This window comes from Amblyomma americanum, chromosome 9 (assembly GCF_052857255.1).
Source record: "Amblyomma americanum isolate KBUSLIRL-KWMA chromosome 9, ASM5285725v1, whole genome shotgun sequence".
Classification (NCBI taxonomy): Eukaryota; Metazoa; Arthropoda; class Arachnida; order Ixodida; family Ixodidae; genus Amblyomma; species Amblyomma americanum.
This window is the reverse complement of record NC_135505.1, coordinates 117,979,986-118,000,858: the sequence shown is the minus strand read 5'-3', so window position 1 is coordinate 118,000,858 and position 20,873 is coordinate 117,979,986. Positions and strand designations below refer to the sequence as shown.

Sequence of the window (20,873 nt, the reverse complement as noted above, 5' to 3'; positions counted from 1 at the left end):
AACAAAAACAAGGAAGTATTAGCTGCTGAAGAAGAAATACAGGAAGTTTATTAACGTTTCTAAAAAGCAGTCTTTACACCACTGAAGTTAAAATCAATTGCTCTAGTATTCAGTCTTCATGAACCAAGGTGGTCTCATTTTGCTGTTCCCATCTTAGTTGTATTCGTGCTTTAATTGACGCTCAAAGTAGATTAACAGGGTAAAGTAGCAATAATAGCAACATCTTTATTTAAGCAGTGTTTAAACTAAGAATACAAATAGTTAGCAGCTGTAGCTAAGCTCAGCCGCTACATTTGAAACCACTTGCCTCAGTCCTCAACTCTGGCTTATCACAACGACTTCTTGCTATAAGTGTTCAAAACATTAAAGAGATGACTAGAAACTTCCACAGCCAGCGACATATACCTGCCCATCTCTATTCGGATTCAGTTTTGAGTAATTAAGTCAGGTTAAGGTAAGTATCTCGGAAATATCAGCATTATGTTCAAACACTATGTTTGACCAGCAATAAACAATCAAAGCACATTCCCTTGACAAGGTGGGAAAAGTTACGATACTTTTATTGAAGTGGTGCTTAGAATAACTGTGAAAATAGTTTGCTGTCTCAGCTGGCCTCAGCCAAACAGATACCATGCCACTTCAGTCCTCAACTCTGATTCATCACAATGACTCCACAACACTACCGATCATCCTGTAACCATGACAAACGGCTCCAGCTGCTCTTCTGGTGGCAGCTGACGGTTGAGTTGGTCCAACTGTTCCACGGTCTTTGCCAACAGGCTTTCCGTGGTCTGGAGTAGGTTCGACAGTTCGTGCACCTTCAGCAGCTGCTCCACATACTTGCCAAACTTCTTTTGTCGTTCCGTCATCATTGTGTTGAGGGTAGACACTGCATAGTCGACCTGCAATGAATAAATAGTTTTGTCATGTTATGATGGTAATTGGTGAGTCGTTTAATAACACAATGATATAGTCAACGTAACACTTGCTACGCCAAGACTAGACTAATGAAAAGCTTTAGTTGGCTGGAAACTGAACTTAGACAAAGAGCACACTTGGAAGCAAGAAACACATGGAGCAAGAGCACACTTAGAGCAAAAGCACACTTGCAGAAAGATCAGAGTAAAACAGCAGGAAAGCTAATGCATATCTGCCGTCATAAGTTTATGAAACGCAACCTTAGCGAATAAACTTAATTTCTTTGCATACAGAACGAATTGCTTAAGATGTATAGGTGCTCTGCACGGTTCATTAACTATGCATTAGGCTCGATACAGCTACTTGAGGATGTGTGAAAAGACAATGATGAAATTATTTTTTTTTCTTACATATTCATTTCATAAGCTTTTAACTATCGCTTGGTGGTGTTTTCTTCTGCACATGAATGTGTCTATCGTGGGGCTTGCAGTCCGGTGAAACTTATACGTGAGGGCTAAGTGGGCTACGTGTCATTACAAATGCTGCATTTTGGGCGGCAATCTACAACTGGCATTCTGTCTTCAGGCACTACGAGTAAGCGTGGAAAGCAGGAGTGCCTCATGCCTTGCAACTCTTGACTGGCATCAGTCTTCCAATAACGAGGTGTCTGGCCATCTAACAATGCTTCATGACAGCACTGAGCAAGTTCCTTTGTCATGCAAGCATTAAGTCAAACTGCAATACTATTAGACTTTTTAGAGGAAAAGCATTATTGGCCTCCTAACCTGGAAAATGCCAGTGTAAAGTGAAACCTCTGAAGTTATTCACATGATGCGAAAAATGGTGAAAAATAACTGAGACTTTGAATCAGGGTGACCTTGGTCAACCTGGATAAATAAAATGAATACCACACAACCGGGTTTCGAACCCGCGGCCACGCTAACAAATCAGCTTCACCGGCAACTGCAAGAGATCACTATGCTATTGTCGGAGCCGATCATGCCACGTGTTAAACTGCAACACACTCTCGAACTGTGCATTGCACGTCGTCGTCTTCATCAACTTCCATCTGTGCCCAAGTCACGAAAGGAAAGAAAATGTGCTTTCAGTCGTGCTTTCAGGTACATGGCATTGATGTCCACCAGCAAAAACCTGCTTTCGGACAATATTTCGTGCCTAGCAAATCCTAAACCGTCAGCAATATTTTTGCACAGAATCTATATATTATCCGAAGAACTGCAAACAAAGGTATCAGTCTACAAAATAAGTTTGTTACTGCTGTTAGTGCATGATTCCCCTTTCCCTTATTTAGTGCCTGGGAGACCTTACATGTATAGAAACAGATACTGGACACAAAAATTGCTTGCAGCATCTGTGTCTTATTATGCTTGAGTTTTGTGGAAAAGTGTTTGTGTTTAGTTAGAACTAGCTGTACTGATATTTGAAATTTGAAAATAATTGATTTGCAACCTTTTTTTCGTTATTCGCAACGAAAACTTGACCGAGAATTATGGTGCTACCTCATGCTAAATTTGAGCATAGCTTGCCTTTGAGATATATTGAGGCACAAAACATAGATGAAGCTTATGAGTACATTGTGAAGTATTGCTGCTTTGTAGCACAAGGCCTCTAAACTATCGCACTGAGCAAATGCTTCCCCGCGGTGTAGAATGGCATGGTGCAACCCTTGCCCAGATGCGGCGCCCTCTCCCACGTTTGCTGCTCCTTGCGAGAACACGTTGCAATCTGCTGGTCTCATTGCTTTAAAAAGGAATGCTGAAGCCACAAAGGACGTGTCTTCATTTAGAGCGGGCCATGAGACGCACATTCAGAGTAGCGCGCGCCCGTTCCCATGGTAAACGACATGAATTTCACAAACTGCCCCCTGAGACGCTCACTACGTGCCGGTTGACGATTCAACTGCCGATTCATGACTGACTCAAAGTGTAACAAGCAGTTTTGTGGAAAATCTTATGCTGATTCGAACATAATCAGCAACGTACCTGCACGAAAATTAAAGGGCCCACAACGTCTGTGCAAGGAAACGCTTCACTTAAGCAAGGCAACGCACCGTTTTTTACAAACTATCCCAAGTGTGCCACCTGAAACGACTGAAACGAAGGGGTTATGGGAAGTATCTGCCAGCTACCGCATTCACCAGAGTTGGTTATGCGCAGGTGGTTGTGGTGCATATTGTAAGCATGATGGCTTTCTGTAACCGCTTTTAGGAAGTCATTATACAACAGCCGGCGCAAACTAAGTGCGATTCCTTTTGTCTGCTCCCACTGTACCCTCCCCCTCCACTTTCCCCTCCTGTGCCTTTCATTCTCCCCCTCCCTTTGTTATTGCCCTACTTACACATTTGCCATGTTCTTCGCTTTGCTATAGCTCTGCCGGTTCACTGTGCTTTTCACTTTGCCGTAGCTCTGTTGGTTATGCTGACAACGACAATAATATGCAAGCCAGGGATGGGCACCTATGAGCTCTGCTCTAAAGATTTTAGACTTGCACACCTCTTGTATTAACCTAACTTTTGTCATAGCTAGCCTTTCACTGAGACTAAGCTTACTACATTAAGCCAATTATTTCTTTTATAACCATAATAATCAGCCCTTTATTTCTTTTAAAACCATAATAATCTAAAGGTAAGGTTAATTATTTGCACAATCCATGATTGAATATTTTTTTTCTCAGAAATTTGTTGTTTCATTTTGCAACAAGAAACAACCCATCTCTTTTCAAAGCTGCCATTTCTTTGCCTAAACTTTTTTTTGCACTGGTAGGGAGCTGGAGGCATAAGTGCAGGTATTGCACAGCTCGCCATGACTGGCCATATCACTCAAGCAATACAGAGTACTTTAATAAAAAAAATGAGGACAAGCAAAAATTTCTGCACTGAGCATTATCCAAAAAACAATGTCACAAATGCAGCAAACGGAAAAAGAAAATTCAACTTGAGCTGACCAGACGTGCATTCGATAGTTGCCTACATCCCTAACAATTGCTACTTACATAGGCCAGGACGGGCAGTCAAAATATTAAAACTGAAGAAACACTTCAGAAAAGTTGAGCATGCATGTCTAAGTTCTCCATTATGCACTTGTCAGGTTCCACAGCAAATAATGCGGCTCAGGTCACACAATAAGCATTCAACACCATTCATTAGCATTATGGGTCGAGTTATGTACTATCAGCGTCAAATGAAACGTGAACAAAAGAATTTTAACGTGAACTTCAAAACTAGAAGATGTTGCACAAGCAAAGCAGCACACAAGAACGGTTGCTATTCGCATAGCGGACGGAAAGACCGCTCTCTGGAAGGGTTAATATGACACACCAGTTTTTCCTCTCCAGCCGCAATTATTTGTGTTTCTTTATGCTAGCACTTTAGTTCATTTGTTCGCGTTTCATTTGACGCTGATGGTACACTGCATGACAAAGGCCTCCTCTACTGACCTCCAATCAGCCCTGCACCATGCCAGCCACAGCAACTTTATCCCCACGGACTTTCTAACCTCGCCCATGCACATATGTTTCTGCCACCCCTAGCTAGCTTGCCTTCCTTAGGAATCTGCATGGTTACAAAAGGTGACCTTCGGTTTAATTCCCTCTGCACTACATGCCCTGCCCTTGTCCATTTTGTTTTCTTGATCTGAGCCAGGATACCATTAGCACGCATTTGTTTCCTAACACACTCTGATCATTGCATGTTTCCTATCATTTTTCATTTTAAAGCTTGCCAAGTCATTTGCAATGTAATTCTAACCCTTTTTATTAGCCTCCATGTTTTTGTCAAATAGGCAAGTGAAATAGGAAGTGTATACAATTATTACAAACTATCCTCTCAAGGGTTATTGTAAAGCTGCTACTTTTGACTTGTGAGTACCTCAAAATGCAATGCTGCCACAGTGCTCACACTCTGCCGGTGCCACATGGCGGCTGAACTTTGTCTCCTAGCACATGGCCGAGCGTCTTTTTTGTCTCAAATGAGCGCAGCTGTTCAGTGAGCCTCGCCCCAGTAAACAGCTGTGCTTCGCGCTTCCTCCTACTTTTGTCAATTACATTTGGTGGAGCCATGCTGGGTACCATCCCATGTACGCTGGCCCCGACAATACCCTTGATGCTCTTTCCCAACGCACGGACGCCACACCCATCCACAAAGTGAGTCATTGCCTGCGAGGCCTGCAACCCGAGTTTGAGCCACTGACAAGGCCTGTGCAAGCTATGACGCCCACCACTGGCATCCTGACAGGTCAGTACTTCAGCAGTGCCCCGTCGTTCATCCTTCCCTGTGCTCTCTGTGTGTAAACAGCTGTGCTTCCCGCTACGTTTGTTGGTGACAATCTTAACTCCTCAAGAACTTACGCATTCGGTCAAATGTACCTTGCTTGCACAACAGCGTGAAACCCTCAGAAAGCAAGCCAAGAGGATGCATACAACGGTGAAGTCAAGCCTCTTTGCTTCCTCTTCGACAGTGTCCTGCATCCTACTGCTTACAATGTTTCTCGGAAAGAAAAAAAAAGCCTGTTGTCCAGAAAGATCAAAATCAGGCATGCAGACAAGCTTTGCTTCTCGCATAAGATAGATTGTCTAAATTGTAACGTCTCAGGTGATATCCAGGCAGGCTGCTTGGAGGCATTGGTCTAGAATGCTGCAGGCACCTTTTCCACAGTTCTTTAAACCTTTGCTTGCCGTTCTTATGGCATCAGTGCGCCAACTGCAGCATCACGATTCTAAACGCCACCAGGCAGAAAGAATGCAGCATACAAGCCATGCAACCGTCAGAAAATTAACAGCCATGCAGCTGAAGAGCCACTAGATGTGATATTCCAAGTGTGCTCTACCTTCGGTTTTTGTTTTTGAGGATTTAATGAACTCGGGCTGCTATAAGGGATGCTGCGGTGGAGGGCTACGAATAATTTTGATCACCTAAGTTTCTCTCATGTGCACTGACATCGCACAGTACACAGGTTTCTAGCATTTCGCCTCCACCAAAATGCGACTGCTGCGGCCAGGACCGAACCTGAATCTTTTGGGACAGCAGCCAAGCAGTATAACCACAGAGCCACTGTGGCGGCTTTGTTCTACCTTTCAGCATGCCAGCAAGGCCAAGGAGAGGAATAACTTCCCCACCCACACACGCTGGCACACATGCTAGTAAACACATAGGCCAGCTTAGAAAAGAGGAAATTGGAGGCCTTCAGACAAGCCTCTAACAAACTACATGTGAAAGAGAAATCCTAATCCATACAACACAGGAGCAGCTTTTATCACTGGCACTCCATGCAAGTGCTTGAAAGACCATGCAGCTTCGGCAGTGTGAGCCAAATGTCTCCGGCCTACATGGCACACAAAGTGTACAGGACAGTAACCAACCCAGGAAAATCAAAACATAACAAGTCGTTTTCATTCTTACAGTGCTTTCCTCCCACCTTCATTCATCACAATGCTGCCATAATGCAGAAACTAAAAGGTGCAGGATAAGGCTGTCTGCCATAGTGTCAGTGCATTCTTGATTTGACTGGAAGCACAAGAAGTAAATATGTCTGAGTCCTGCAGCACTTATTGGATTTGCCCTAGTTGAGAAGACTTCATGATCACATCCATGCATCCAGCCACTTTTTCGTGACAACAATCATTTATCACTTTGGATCTCGTCGTGAGCTGGGAATCAGTTTCCCTCTGCCAGATTATGACGTCCTAGTCCAGAAAATGCTCAACGATTGAGGCAAATTCAGAGAAAGAAAGAAGGCTCAGTATTTAATGCACCCATACTTTTCAAGTGTCCCTACACAATATGGAGTTTAGTACAGGTCTCAGTCAATAATAAAAGTGCTCGGTAAAGTTGCTTTGAACTCATTTGGTGGTTATCTATCTGGTGAAAAAATGCACTCTGTGAGCATTCTGTTGATGTTTCTCTGGCTAATGGTTCATCACATGTGATTAACTCTTTTCCTGCTTGCATGCAGGAGGTGCGGGGTTCGATTCTTCTCTGGCTAATAATTCATCACATGTGATTAACTCTTTTCCTGCTTGCATGCAGGAGGTGCGGGGTTCGATCCCCAGTGCTGCTTGGTACCTATTGGTAATACAATGGGTATAAGCTTTCCCCTGGCCTAGTGCTTGGCTTCACTGGGGTGAAATGCTTGGGAAACTGGTCTTTCATCCCATCTTGAGTAATCGAAAACACCTTGTGCCATGGCACTCTTTGGCCACCATGCTCTTGCACCATAAAATGCATCAGCATGAACTATTTCCCCACCGCATCACTGACCATCATTAGCCCACCAATGGTGGATGCTAACGCCAATTTTAAACGCTGCAGCCCCATTCTTGAACCTGCTGTGCCATTTGCCTTTATGCTATAAAAGTAAAGTATATTTTCTCTTTAGTTTGTGTTTTTTTCACGTGGCTGCGATTATGGAACCACTTGTGATAACATCAAAATGAGGTTGAGAATGGCTGCTTCCACCCTGAAGGTCAGCAAATCTAGAAATTCAGTTATATCCATGGTCGATTTTGTCGATGATCTAGGTAGTAGTGACTCTGAGGATGTTGCCCCATCATATGACTTCAGTTCAGAAGGCAGAGAGGACCTGAGGAACCAGCCCAGCACATTCATGGCAGTGCCTTGGTTAGGTTCTTAATTGGGCCTGTTTTGTTTGACTCAGCAGAAGTTTTAAAATGATTATTGGTGTTACCAATGTTATTTATGTCATTTCCATACCATTTGGGCAGGTTTTGATACTGCCTGCACTGCGAAGGGTTAACCCGACTGTTTGGCACAACAGGATGCCCGACTATTGAGCCTAAAGTGATTGTTTTCTAACCAAAAAACTGTATGAGCTTAAAATTCGATTTGATTAGATTTTTCAGAAGTGTTTCATATTAGATAGGCAGACATTTAGTATCTTCCAAACTTTCTTTAAAATACTTTTCTTTCTGGATATAAACATATCTTTGTGAGTTTTGTACAAACTTTATCTAAATCCCATGATTTCGCATATAAAATGCAACAAGACATGAAACACTTTAACAAAGCTCATATTATTAACAAGTGTCTTTACCTGGCTTATTACTGATGCACTGCATTAAATTTTAATCCTCACAGTTCTTGGACCAACAGAACTTAACAAAAACCCGCAAAATAAGGCCGTTATTCCCATGGTAGGGAAAGAGAAAGGCCGATCGCTGCACATCTGATCAGTGGACCACCATATGCTACAACATAAACACCGCTTCTAAAGTGACTGCCAAAGTGACGAAACAGCCCGTTCCATTTATGCTGACTTCTTTCATCCTTAGTTGATCTGTGCACATGGCATGAACATACCTCACGAATTCGTGCGGCCAAAGCATTCTGCTCAGTGCTGACGACTTCGGCACACTGCCTCAGGTGTTCCTGGTAACGGGAGGCCAGTCGATTGACAGCGCGGTGGTCCAGCCTCTCCCCCACGTCAGAGTCACATATGATTGGGCTGTGCAAGCTCCCTTTCAAGATAGGCCAGAACTGTGGTATGGCCTGATAGGCGGAAAAACAAGAAAAAAAGAACCAAATGCAAATGAGCGATTAAAAAAAAACACTTTCTTGGGCTGGCTGCTACATATGTGATGATGGAACAATACACATCTGCCATCCTTGCCACGAGGGGAATAGCATATGAGGAAAACTGGCAGGTGCAGAAAAGACTGTTTGCAAAACCACGCCACCATGGTAAAAATAACATTCACTGTTTAGTCAAGCTTCTTGCAACAAGCATTGATGGCTACTTAAGAAACCCTCCAGCTCTGCAAAGGGAAGCAGAAATTTAACTGTTGAACTCCCAGCAAAAATTTTGCATTGCATATTTAGTTACTAAATTTTAATGTTGCCCAAACATTTTAAGACCAAAACAAAATTAATTTTACCAATCTAGCACATGCACTTAATCGACATGTTGCTTGAATGAGGCACTTTTTGAATATCATGTGAGCTTGTCGAAAGAACATGGGTGGTTAACCAGCACGAAATAAACTGAAATATGATAAGATAGTAAACTCTTCTCAGCAGTGAACAAAAAAACTGAAATGCACATTCATGGCACTTAACAACATCTCGATGAATGCATTTAGAGCAGTCATTTACTGTATCAAGCTATGTAACTTAAATGTCAGTAGGAGAAGCCTTGCTACACAAGCCATTTGAAGAAGTAAACCTATGGCCGCCAAAGCAAAGCAAATGAATAAGCAAAATACAATTGTCCAGTGAATTTCCACATTGAAGAAGTCTGCTGACAATGATAGCTAACAGGAACAACACCGGCATTGGAGAAGAAATGGAAAAGAAAATCGGCTGTTTGCACGGTGACAGCCCAGTAATGCAGCTGAGAGCTGAATTAATTAAGCAGGACTGGGCATACAGAACAGAACCGAAAGGAAAGTGCACAGAAAAAAAAAGGTTTCGTTTCGTTTGGTTTATGAGGTTTAACGTCTCAAAGCGACTCAGGCTATGAGGGACGTCGTAGTGAAGGGCTCCGGAAATTTCAACCACCTGGAGTTCTTTAGCGTGCACTGACATTGCACAGTACACCGGCCACTAGAATTTCGCCTTCATCGAAATTCGACCGCCGTGGCCAGGATCGAACCCACATCTTTCGGGTCAGCAGCAGAGTGCCATAACCAGTGAGCCACTGCGGCGGCCAGAAAAAAAAAAGAATAACATGCGTGGGGCTTATTTCTCCAGGGCAGGTCTGCCGGAGATGTTGTCTAAGAGATACAGTTAAGCCAAGCTAGACCTAGGTTGGTTTGTGTATGGGGTTTAATGACCCAAAGCTGCACATAAGCAATGAGGAATGCCATTGTCGAGGGCTTTAGATTACTTTTGTCCACCTGAGGTTCTTCAACACACACTGACATTGCACAGCACGTGGGCATTTTCAAATTCCACCTCCACTGAAAAAAAGGCCACTGCGATTGGGGTCCGATTCCACAACCTTGTGATCCGCACCAGGCCACCACAGCCACTGAGCCACCATTACCTAGGGCAGGGGTTTTCAAACAGGGCTCGGGAAGCCCTGTAGTTTCTTGCATTGCTCTTGGGGTTCCCTGACCACCTGAATTGATGCACGTTTCAACCCTCAAATTCATCCACTTAATTTTGGGAGCGACCATTCTACAACTGCTCGTTGCAGAAAATTTCACTATATATGCAATAATTATGAACTGAATTCGGGCATTTTCGGAGCTCTGTGCCTGCATACACTTATGTGCATCCAAGTTAGCCACGAATGTATAGAAGCAAGACGCATAGGGTTCTTCAGTGCCCTTCGAAAGCCACAGGAATTTTCTCCGAGATTAAAAAGATTGAGAACCACTCTGACAGTACGCTGTGCTCAAGCCATCAGGGAGAAGCTGAACCTCTGCGAACGAACAAGGTCAACTCCACAGTCCTTCCATTCCCTTCTGACGAAGACTCCGGCGCCAATGCAGTGGCATGTAAGCTTGGGCACCCAGCCTCTGCATCATGCACTCATTAATATGTAATTCTTAAATATATTTGTTTTGTTCCAATTGAGTCTAGCAGTGTCTCTTTACCCGTCGTGTGGACCAGTGCAGTATGTGGGGTCGTCACAGCACTGACCTAGAACTTGAGTAAATTGGGCTGTACTGCAGGCATCCCTACAGGGACATCTGAAGTCTTGCTATTAAAGATTTTGCTAGCTTTAACCACTGTGGGCACTGTTCATTATTTAAATTTGAAGAGAAGTATTTTTCTGCCTAAATAGTATATCCAGGCGTCAAAAAAATCGAATGGTTTTACAACGCAAGGCACCAATTGCTACTCTTCTAACAGCATGTTCAAATTTGTGCACAAAGCCTCACATTGGTTGGAGTTTGTAACATCGAAATACCAGGAATTGTCAAACAGATACTCGAGGAATCATGATATCAATTTTTGTTTCGAAGATGCACATCCTGCTAGGAACACAGCTAAAAGAAGGCGAATTATATTATTACTTGCGGCAAAATCTGTCTGCAAGAAAAACAGACAACATGCTACCAAACTTACTGCTTTAAGAAATATCATTTACTGAATTTGCCCGCTGACATAAAAAAGCATGCCATTTGCAACATGAAGGAGGCTAAATTTTCCTGTGAAGTGCACAAACAAGTAATGTTTACAAGTGGCCATATCTGATAAAGAGTGCCTGGGTTTCTCCATTTCCTCACTAACTAGTTCCCATCACAGTATGCAACAAGAAATTATTATTAGTACTGAAAAAAAAAAAAAACATCAGCAAAGATTTTTGATCCTGCTTTATCAAATCATTTGCAGACAGCTAGCCAAAATAAGGTGCTACTAATGCCTCCATCAGACATCAGATTTAATAGCAGCGCTAATGAATCACATTGAAGCAGTTGACATCATTTTCATTTTTCTGCTGTCACACAAGAAAAATTTGGGGGACATTTAAGCTCTACCCTAAGGGTATGATGCAACAGCATTAATGGCTTCCTTCAGTGGCCTGGGTCTACTCTGCATATCATTTCGCAGACAGGGACACTGTCATTCGAGACACACAAGGCCTCCCGCTGACTAAGTTAAACGAATGTGCCTGGCAAATGTGAATGGCGGGGAAAAAATGTTCCATTTCTAAATCCAATTTTCTCACTGATAAACCCATATTTTGTTGCTGGGCAAACATCAGTGCAGTCAAAATAAGCATAGAATTGATTTTTACAACAAACTAAAAATTGGATAGAATTTACTTCAGTGTCTGTTTATTCTTCAACTAGGAAAAACTAGCGGGCTTCTATTTCAGAGGACTACTCTGTTACTGCATGATTGATATAAATGTTTGACTGCTGAGTAATCAAATACTGGACCTTTTAAGCATTCATCTCAAAAATCAAGTATTTTGTTGTTTCCAGATTTTTCACTCTCGTGGGGTACGGTTAGTGCAGATTTGCCACGGTAAGTGAGAAATGGCTTAATTGGGAATCTCAATGTAGAAGAGCGATAAAATTTTTGAAATGACAAAAATTAGATGAAATTTTCTTGTGAACTGCTCTTCAGACTGGATAGAATTATTTTTTGCACTGCTTTGTCTACTACTCAAGCAAATCGCATTGTGCTGAATTTGACAAGGCAGCACTCAGGAAACTGTGCTTTCTTACCTGCAGCTTAATCAGGTCTTCGTCGTTCTCTGGTGTCTGCAAGTCCACGCTTCCCTCCTTGACGACCACAATGCTGTGACCTGAAGTGCCAGCATAGGAGTGAGGGCGCGGTTTCGGTGAAGGGCGTGGAGAGTTTCGCAAGAGATGCGCCGGACTCTTGCTGCCCAGCTTTGGGGACTCTTTCAGTGGGCACCGAGCATGCGGTTACCAATGTTGCCAGGTGAAGAAGAAATGAGTGAAGCATAAGGAGAAGAAAGAGCAAGCAGAGGTGGTTAGTACAGTGAAATCAAGTGTTACGAGTATAGGTTACAGATAGAAGTAAAGGAAAGCTTGAAATGAAGATGTAGAGATGGTGATAGTTAACATATGCCCAGTGAAGCAACCTTAAAATCTTTAAAGAATTTTGAATTACTGGCACTGTGAAATGGCAAAAGCATTAGCATCAGGTCAGGCTAGCCATAAGGTGTTCCCAAAAATCCAAATGGTGGTAAATATGACAGAAGCTGTTAAAGTACATATTTAGCAGCATTTGTAGCTGAGTAGTACATGCTATCATTCAGCTGCTAGTGCTTCCAACGTTCTGCCCGTGACGGGACTTCAGCAATGTTTCCACACTGCTAGTGATTTTGAGGCATGAACTCAGCCACTAGAACGGAAGACCATGCTGATCTGACACCAACACAAATGCAAAATACTGAAAAGGGGTATTGCCGCCCAGCAGCACATTTATTAAGGAAGCATAAGATGGCACAATTAAAAGACCAGAACAAGCAGACTACAAAGAAAGAGGATGAGCAGATAGCCACTTAGTACTATTTTCCTCCTTTTCTTTCTTTCTTTAATTTTCTGATCACTTTTTTGGCCTAGAAGAGAAATTAAGCTTTATCTCTAAAGAAGAAGCATGAAGCTATGAAGTGAATGCCAAGCCGATAGGTGCCAATAATAGCACACTAAACATGTAATGCTCAATGCTGCATGCAATACATAGCTTCCACATGGTGTCATGTCAGCAGAACTGCTACTATGGGGGCCATGTTTACGAACCAACTGGCTGCCGAGCACGTTTCGAGAAGCGGATAAACAGGGTGTCTTGTGCTTTTTGCGTGCAAATGCCTCCTCTTCCGAGTGCGGATCACGTCAGTGCGCATTCGGTATGAAAAGGTTTGTCAAGACGAGAGCATCGCCCCCATAGATGCACTGGGAGCAGCGAAGAGCGAGGGCTAAATGTTCCTGGACATTACACAGTAACATTATCAGCTACTTCAAGACCCTGAAATGAATGCATGCAAATTGCTATAACCAAAAATTTCCTGTTTATTGCGTGGGTGAGAGCTTGCCAGCAAAGCAGCTCGAGAAAGACCAAGTGCTCCTATTTTGAGGTGCCAGTGCAAAACCTTAATACTTTTGAGCTCTTTGAGCTGGGTGAACTTATCTGGAGGTGTTAATGTAAATGTGAATTCCTTTTTTTTTGCTTTCTGAATGCTAAAGTACAGTTCACAGAAACGCTGATTTCTGTGGCGAGATGCGGTGGCATGGAGAAGACAGGCCCATGGCTCGATCGGTGTAAGCACAGTGTTGGCCTCGGCATGCGGTTTCTGGACCTCAGATCGCCACCCTCCGCTGTGTTGTTTCTCACTGCATGCTGGTGTCATGCGGAATCTTCATGTTCGGCATTGTACCAAAGAAGAAGCGACGGAGCACAGTCAGGATTTGGTTCCTCGAGCTAGGTGGGCACCATTTCAATGCAAAAATTAGGTTAATCGGCGACACTTTCCCCTTTTCACCATGATCACACTGTTGACAGTTGAAATTGAGGATTTATCTCGTGCCACACTCGAAGGCTGCAGTTCTCGTAGTGGAAGTTGGCATGTTTAGTAAGCGCGACACGCAAGCTCTATCGTCGCATGCTCCGCATGCCTTTGTTCACTCGCATTGGTCTTCCAGGATATTCCACGGAAAGAAAAAAATTGCAGTGGTTATACATAGCGAGAAATTGATCTTCTCCTGTCGATACCACCACTGAACAGCAGCCAGACTGTCCTTCTCGTCACCCAAGCGAAACGACTGTGATACGGCTGCCGTGTCACCTCCGCATTTTCTACACACAGTTGTGCATGCGCAGTTATGCGCATAGCTATCACGTGGCATCCACGTGTGTCATGTGCGGCCCTAGCGGCGAAGGCCGGCCAGCTACTCCTCTCTGGTTTCCGCGCATGCACACAACCGCTCTTCCACGTGACGTCACACACGGCGGTGGCGCAGCTGCTGCTCCTCTCTGGACGCCACGCATGCGCACAACTGGCCTCTCCGGACCACGGCGAAATGCTCGACTGGTAGCAAAGTGCAGCTCTCACTACAAAAGTTTGCATTCGTCAAAAGTTTCCTTCCGCGACTACTGCTGTGCTTGCAGTGACCAAATATTGTGTGCACAACTATACTGAAACGATGCAGCATGCAAACTGTCGGACACGGTGGTTCATAAGCATGGCGGAAGCATATCTCGTGATTCCTTTCACTGACGTCAGTGCAAGCTATGTAAAGGGCATTACAAGAGAAGAAATGAAGCAGTAACTGCCTCAATCTGTGCAGACGCTCCAACTGCACTGTGAGGAAAGAATTAAAGGAAAGGATTAAAGTAAGGAGGGCAAAACAAGTGGAGGTACAACAAGCCATGCATGGTCTAGTGCATACTCGAGTGGGTCCAACCTAGCTGTGGTGTCGAAGCTCATGTTCTCTGCCATCTGCAGACACCTCAGTGCAGGAGGCAGAGGGCCCAATTTAAATTTAAACTAAATTTAGAAGTTTATAGGAACTTAGAATAGTCACACTGTGCTTCTGCAAGGTCTAGCAGCAATATAAGATGTACCAGGCAACACAAATGCCAGTTGGAGTATTTAGAAAGGCGAAACGACAAAGCTAGAGGAAAAGGAACTGGGCAAAGGAAGGGAAGGAAAGTAGGGACTGGGTAGCTACATAGTTAACAGCAGCAAATCTGTCATGACAGCAAGCTGCATTAACATACACGATGGATATGACGCTACCACACTGAATACGAGCCGCTAAAATAGCGGTCCACGTTAAGCACATTTTGCTCGAGTGGTGCTGGCGAGTTTTGTGACAAACTTCTCACTGAATTTCCCCTATGTACACGATTTCATTGCTTTCAATGTACCCGATGCGGTAAGAACTGGGTCAGGGAGTTCTCTACGTCGCGCTCATCAATGGCAAGAGTACGTTAGAGTAAATAACTAAAAAGTTCTGCACTATAACGGCGTATAGGGTCGTTACGGGCAGTAATGAGAGGAAAACAAAGTCCATATAGCGGAAGCGGAGTGACGTGCAGTGCGAACTTCCCGTTTTAGGATATGTTCATGTAATCAGCTGATACTTAACCAGCAAGAACAATTCTAGGCACAAGAGGTCACTGTTAAACCACAGTCTGCCATCAACGTTTTGCGCCCATTGTGTTTATAGCGACGTGTCGTAACGTCGGGCACTATCGCAAGACAAGTTTCAAGGCAGCGTACCTCCGATCGGGTTGTTGACGGTTGACGACACATACGGGACGTCAGAATCCGAACTGATCGATGGGCGAGGTGATGATGCCTTAGTGTGACGGGCTTTTCCAACTTTCAGGGAACCGCCGCTCGAGTGACTGCTTTGTTCCAGGCCCATCTTCTGCACCAACAACGGTACCGTAAACAACGAAGAAACTTGACAGGCTTTTGTCAGGCGGTGATGTGCACACACTTACCGCCTGTATCGCGTTTAAGCGATGAAACAATGCTTCTCAGTTGATTTGAAGATTCAAGTGTTACCTATTACGCTTTACTGCACTAACTTTCGCGGTGAATGACATAAAATGTCGAAGAAAATGCAGAATGCATCACCAGTGATACCGAAGAGCAGGTAGAGTAGCGCAAATGATGGGCGCTGCCATGTTTATAGTCATTGTTACTAGACGAGTGACGCGACCCCGCTGATCACGGTCTACGAACGACTTTTCGTGTGTGTCGTTGAGTGCATGCCTGATTTTGTTTGTAGCTGGGGAACTTATGCGTATGATAAGATCACTTCAAAGTGATACAAAATCTTCTGAAGGAAAACGTCTTCAGAAAAACAAGTCCAGAGAAGGAAAGGAAAATATGCTCTTTCTAAAATCTACCATTCTAACTGTTTGCGTGCAGTGGCATTTTTTTTTTCCTCACAAGAGTAAAAAGTGCGTTGTCAGCATAACCGTCGTCCCATTAGAATGCATTTGAACGACAATCCTACAGCGATTGCGCAGCTAATCGTAACACAAAGCATAATCATCAGCTTTCAGTGGCGTAGCCAGAAATTTTGTTCGAGGGGGGCTCATGTTGCACTGCGGCCTCCTCCTTATAGAATTTGCAGAGGGATAAATACATTAATCATAATTGCATTGCCATTGACAATGCTACTGCGTATTATATGCTGCAAACAAAGTATTGAACGCTACGCACTGTCTAGACCAATCAAATATGTATTTTTTTTTATAAAGGAATATATTCGTATGTCCCAAAAACTGTGGCAGAGATAACTGATATCAATGCTTCCATCTTTATTGTCTATTTAGTAAGTAAAGAAAATGTCTCATGAATTTTAGAACTATATCAGTTGGAAACCGACAAAGAAGTGCATGCCCCTGATATGAATAATCAAGTTGAGCGCTAATATTTTAACGAATTTTCGTCATTAAAGAACCTTTTTTAACAATTTGGTACACATGCTATGGCCAGGAAAAAAATCTCAGGGACGCTGTCCTTCGCTCCAATGTCTTGCTCGGGCGCAGCTGTCACCAGTCGAGTATTGTAAGCAATTGCACCTCAATTATAGTCGCAACAGAGGGCACATATAAAAATCAGGAGTTCTGCAAAATATACATTAGAAATGCGAAGATACAATGGAATATCACAAATGCGAAGATATAGCTTGAGAAAGGGCGAAAAAGCGCCGCTGGGAACAAAGTTCACTGCATGTGTACAGAAAACACCGCAAGAAGGTATTTAAATGTACGTATATTCTCTAATAAATCTACACACCTAAGTTAAAGTTGCCCTATATAATATGTCAAACAAGCCAAATAAACACGTTGTGCAATCCCAGATTGTAACCTTTACGCATAGAAAAACAGACTATCCGGTAAGAATAAAACTATGATCGCAGAAATCGTGATATGTATTTGGCCATGATGTGGTCGCGACAGCACCACATGGATAGAATAATAGATGAAGAATGCAGAAATCAAAATGAAAATGTGTATTTTAGCTGCATGCATAGTGGCAACAATCATTCTGCACATAAAATTAAAGAAGGGTATTGGTCTGGTTCAAAAAAGAAGTAAAAGCAGGTAGCTAAAAAAAAGAAAAGCAAAGGACAAACTAAAGCCACAGATGATGCGACGAGTTGAACTACCCAGTATCCGAGAGTGTTTGTTGGGAAACGCCGTGTGGGCCGGGCTTTAAATGAGCAAGGTCGGTCAAATTGGTTATTGATGTCCTCGTAATTTTCGTATTCGAGCGATAATTTTGATCATGATGCTAAGTGTTACAATAAATGGCAAAAATTTCTGCGGTTTTAAAGGCTAAAGAATAGTCATACGCTTTTACAATTACGCGTTTATGGTCCTGAAGGAACAGAGCCTTTTACTTGCATTGGTTTTGCTGCTTCTCTATGTAAAGGGCAAAGTTTATGAGAAATTTATATCCATAAAGTGAATAATAATAATAATTGGTTTTTTGGGGGAAAGGAAATAGCGCAGTATTTGTCTCATATATCGTTGGACACCTGAGCCGCGCCGTAAGGGAAGGGATAAAGGAGGGAGTGAAAGGAGAAAGGAAGAGAGAGGTGCCGTAGTGGAGGGCTCCGGAATAATTTCGACCACCTGGGGATCTTTAACGTGCACTGACATCGCACAGCACACGGGCGCCTTTGCGTTTTGCCTCTCTTCCCTTCGCATCAACATACCCGCTAACCAGTCACCTCTTATGGCCATCCCTCGACAGATCCATACACCTCTCGTTGTGAAACCCCTTCCTCAAAACGTCCATCCCCAATATCACATCCCTCGCCGCGTAGCTCGCGCAAATGCCCTCCATAAGTATTATGGGCAAGCCCACTATGCCGTTTGGGTACACGCCGCATGTACAGCGCATGAAGCGGTAGCAGTTGCCTGCAATCCAACCCTACCTCACCCCCTAACTCATCGTCTTCCCTCGGGCTCTACACCTGAGGAGGCAGATGAGACCGCCTTCGCCCTGGCCCTTGCACAATCGGACGCCCAATACATCTTCAGCGACTCCAAAACGGCTCTGTCCAACTTTGCCGTGGGCAGGATTCACGCCCCTGCCTGGCAATTGTTGAACACCCCTACCCAAAATTTACCGCGCAGGGTAGAGCTTCAGTGGGTGCCGGCTCACTCTGGGAACCCTGGAAACGAGGCTGCCGATAAATTGGCCCGAGGTCTGATTTGCCTGGCTAAGGACAGCCTCGATCCAGGATTCTCGAGGGAGCGGGCGCACACCTTTGCGGAGCTCACGCAAATACCCCGTTTGGACCCTCGGACTTACCCTCCTCCCCACCCCTCTCTTACGAACTCCCAACAGATACTCTTCAGACGCCTCCAGACCCGCTTTCTGTCATCCCCTCAGCTTTTATCCCACTATTGCGGCACATCCCCTGCATGCTCCCAATGCGGTGACCCGCACGCCACACTCTCCCATATCCTTTTCGGTTGCCGTGCTGACCCTCCCCCGTGGGGACCCCTGCTCATGTCTGCAGACCCGACATCGCAGCTTGCAGCGGTGACTCGGGCTGCCGACGTCATGTCCAGGCATGACCTACTTGATGCAGTGCTGGACCGCGCAGTGGTCCGGATCAGTAGTCGAGCGCCCTAACCACTGAGCCACCGCGGCGGGTCTCCATAAAGTTTTGGAATTGAAATCCATGCGCTCCGTAGATTCAGCGGCCGCCGCGAGATGCCGCGACGAGCCTGCTCGTCATCGAAACGCCCTTGAAACTGTGCTCTGATGGGGCTCCTTGCATTATGTGACTCCAGGTGCATGGGCGTTAATTGCCACGAAATCCAGCCCGAGTTCGCAATGTTCGCGCCGAAATGTCTTTTCAAGTGTGAGAAAGACATTGTAGACAAAATCCAGAATGATTTCCAGCACCGGCGGTTGTTTTGGTCGGCGGTGCATAAAAGTAGAAAAAATTTCGAGGGGGGCTGAAGCCCCATAAGCCACCCCCATGGCTACGCCCCTGTCAGCTTTAGTAAAAAAGTAGGATTCACACACCCTTATTTGAAAATAGCGATTTTGTTTAGTTTGTACAAACCTTATGCCATTATCCGCATTGGAGGACCATGCTTATGACATTGTTGTTCCGCAAAGTGTTGAGCGCTAAGCCCTGAAATGATTTCGATTCTAGTGCAACAGATCTGTAGAGGTGGTGTTTGCGGGTACTCGAGTCGTATTTCAAAGCTCTGCGTGGACCCTATAATTTAGAAATAAATTTAAAAAATCGCTGCTCGCAGTAGCTCGCAACCGATTGCGGCGGCACCTCATCACCTCGTCCCCCACACAGCTGAAGTCGATGGGCAGTCTGGGCGAGCTTGGGCAAGCAGCGATTTTTAAAAATTATTTATAAGTTATAGGGCTGACTCAGAACTTTCAAATTTGACTCGAATACCCGCATAGACAACCCCTAGAGATCTGTTGCATTAGAATATGCACATCGAAATTATTTCAGGGTCCCTTTAAGAGTAACAGCCGCCAGGGCTACAAAGAAAGTCGGAGAGGGAACACACAAGCATGTGCTGATCTAAGAGGGAATAAGAGGGAATGCTGCTTTAAGAGTAAAAGGGAAGCGTTTCTATCGAAACACCTCAACCGAGCCGTGAGGGTAGGGATGATGGATGAACCGAGAAGTAGGACAGTTAACTGCGCCATTTCCTTCCTCAAAACAACTTTCTTTTTTTTTTCTTAACGCCCCGCCGCGGTGTCTCAGTGGTTAGGGCGCTCGACTACTGATCTGGAGTTCCCGGGTTCGAACCCGACCGCGGCGGCTGCGTTTTTATGGAGGAAAAACGCTAAGGCGCCGTGTGTTGTGCGATGTCAGTGCACGTTAAAGATCCCCAGGTGGACGAAATTATTCCGGAGCCCTCCACTATGACACCTATTCTTCCTTCTTTCACTCCCTCCTTTATCCCTTCCCTTACGGCGCGGTTCAGGTGTCCAACGATATATGAGACAGATATTGTGCATTTCCTTTCCCCCCAAAACCAATTATTATTTTTCTTTCTTAAAGAAGGCACAGAAAAAAAGGCACCGTAGTGGAGGGCTCGGATAAATCTGGAATTATTTAACGTGCCCTGACATCGCACCGTACACGGGCGCGTTGCACATAGCCCCCGTCTAAATACAGCCGCCGTGGCTATAGGATTGAACATAAGTGCCCTCGGGCTGAACAGCCGAGCGCTCTAACCACTACAAATTTTGCTCTTTTACGCCTGCTCGATAATTCACTACAACATGGACTCTTCAAACATAGGCATCATTCGGTGACTGTTCGAGACCTTTTGAGCACAGTCAAGTCGTGGCTGATCTAGCTGTCGCAGCATAGGTTGCCGTATATATATATATATATATATATATATATATATATATATATATATATATATATTGTGATTGTGCGCGCGATTGTGCAGATATATGGCGACAAAAAAACGCCGGTCTTGTTTTTATCGTTATTTAATTACCACATCAGACTCAGCGTGC

The 20,873-nt window shown here is 44.3% G+C and overlaps 1 protein-coding gene across 2 annotated transcripts; it reads right to left on the bottom strand.

Moving 5' to 3' along the window:
- Positions 1 to 205: 205 nt before the first annotated feature.
- BORCS5 (BLOC-1 related complex subunit 5) lies at positions 206 to 16,031 on the bottom strand. 2 transcript variants are annotated; one of them, XM_077637041.1, is made up of 5 exons: positions 15,830 to 16,031; positions 15,603 to 15,753; positions 12,076 to 12,155; positions 8,252 to 8,440; positions 206 to 902 (listed from the first exon to the last, which is right to left on the bottom strand). In XM_077637041.1, the coding sequence occupies exons 2-5, from the start codon at positions 15,748 to 15,750 to the stop codon at positions 687 to 689; spliced, it is 633 nt and encodes a 210-aa protein (XP_077493167.1). In that variant the 5' UTR covers positions 15,751 to 15,753; positions 15,830 to 16,031; the 3' UTR covers positions 206 to 686. The 2 variants fall into 2 exon arrangements, with proteins under 2 accessions (XP_077493167.1, XP_077493166.1); XM_077637040.1 differs by having other exon boundaries at positions 12,076 to 12,254; positions 15,830 to 16,019.
- Positions 16,032 to 20,873: the final 4,842 nt, after the last annotated feature.

Excerpts from the sequence above, each read along its gene's own strand:
- BORCS5 (XM_077637040.1), bottom strand. The coding sequence starts at position 15,750 with ATGGGCCTGGAACAAAGCAGTCACTCGAGCGGCGGTTCCCTGAAAGTT. Across the intron at positions 12,255-15,602 it reads CGTCAACAACCCGATCGGAG|AGTCCCCAAAGCTGGGCAGC; the intron begins GTACGCTGCCTT and ends GCCCACTGAAAG. Across the intron at positions 903-8,251 it reads TGGCCGCACGAATTCGTGAG|GTCGACTATGCAGTGTCTAC; the intron begins GTATGTTCATGC and ends TATTCATTGCAG.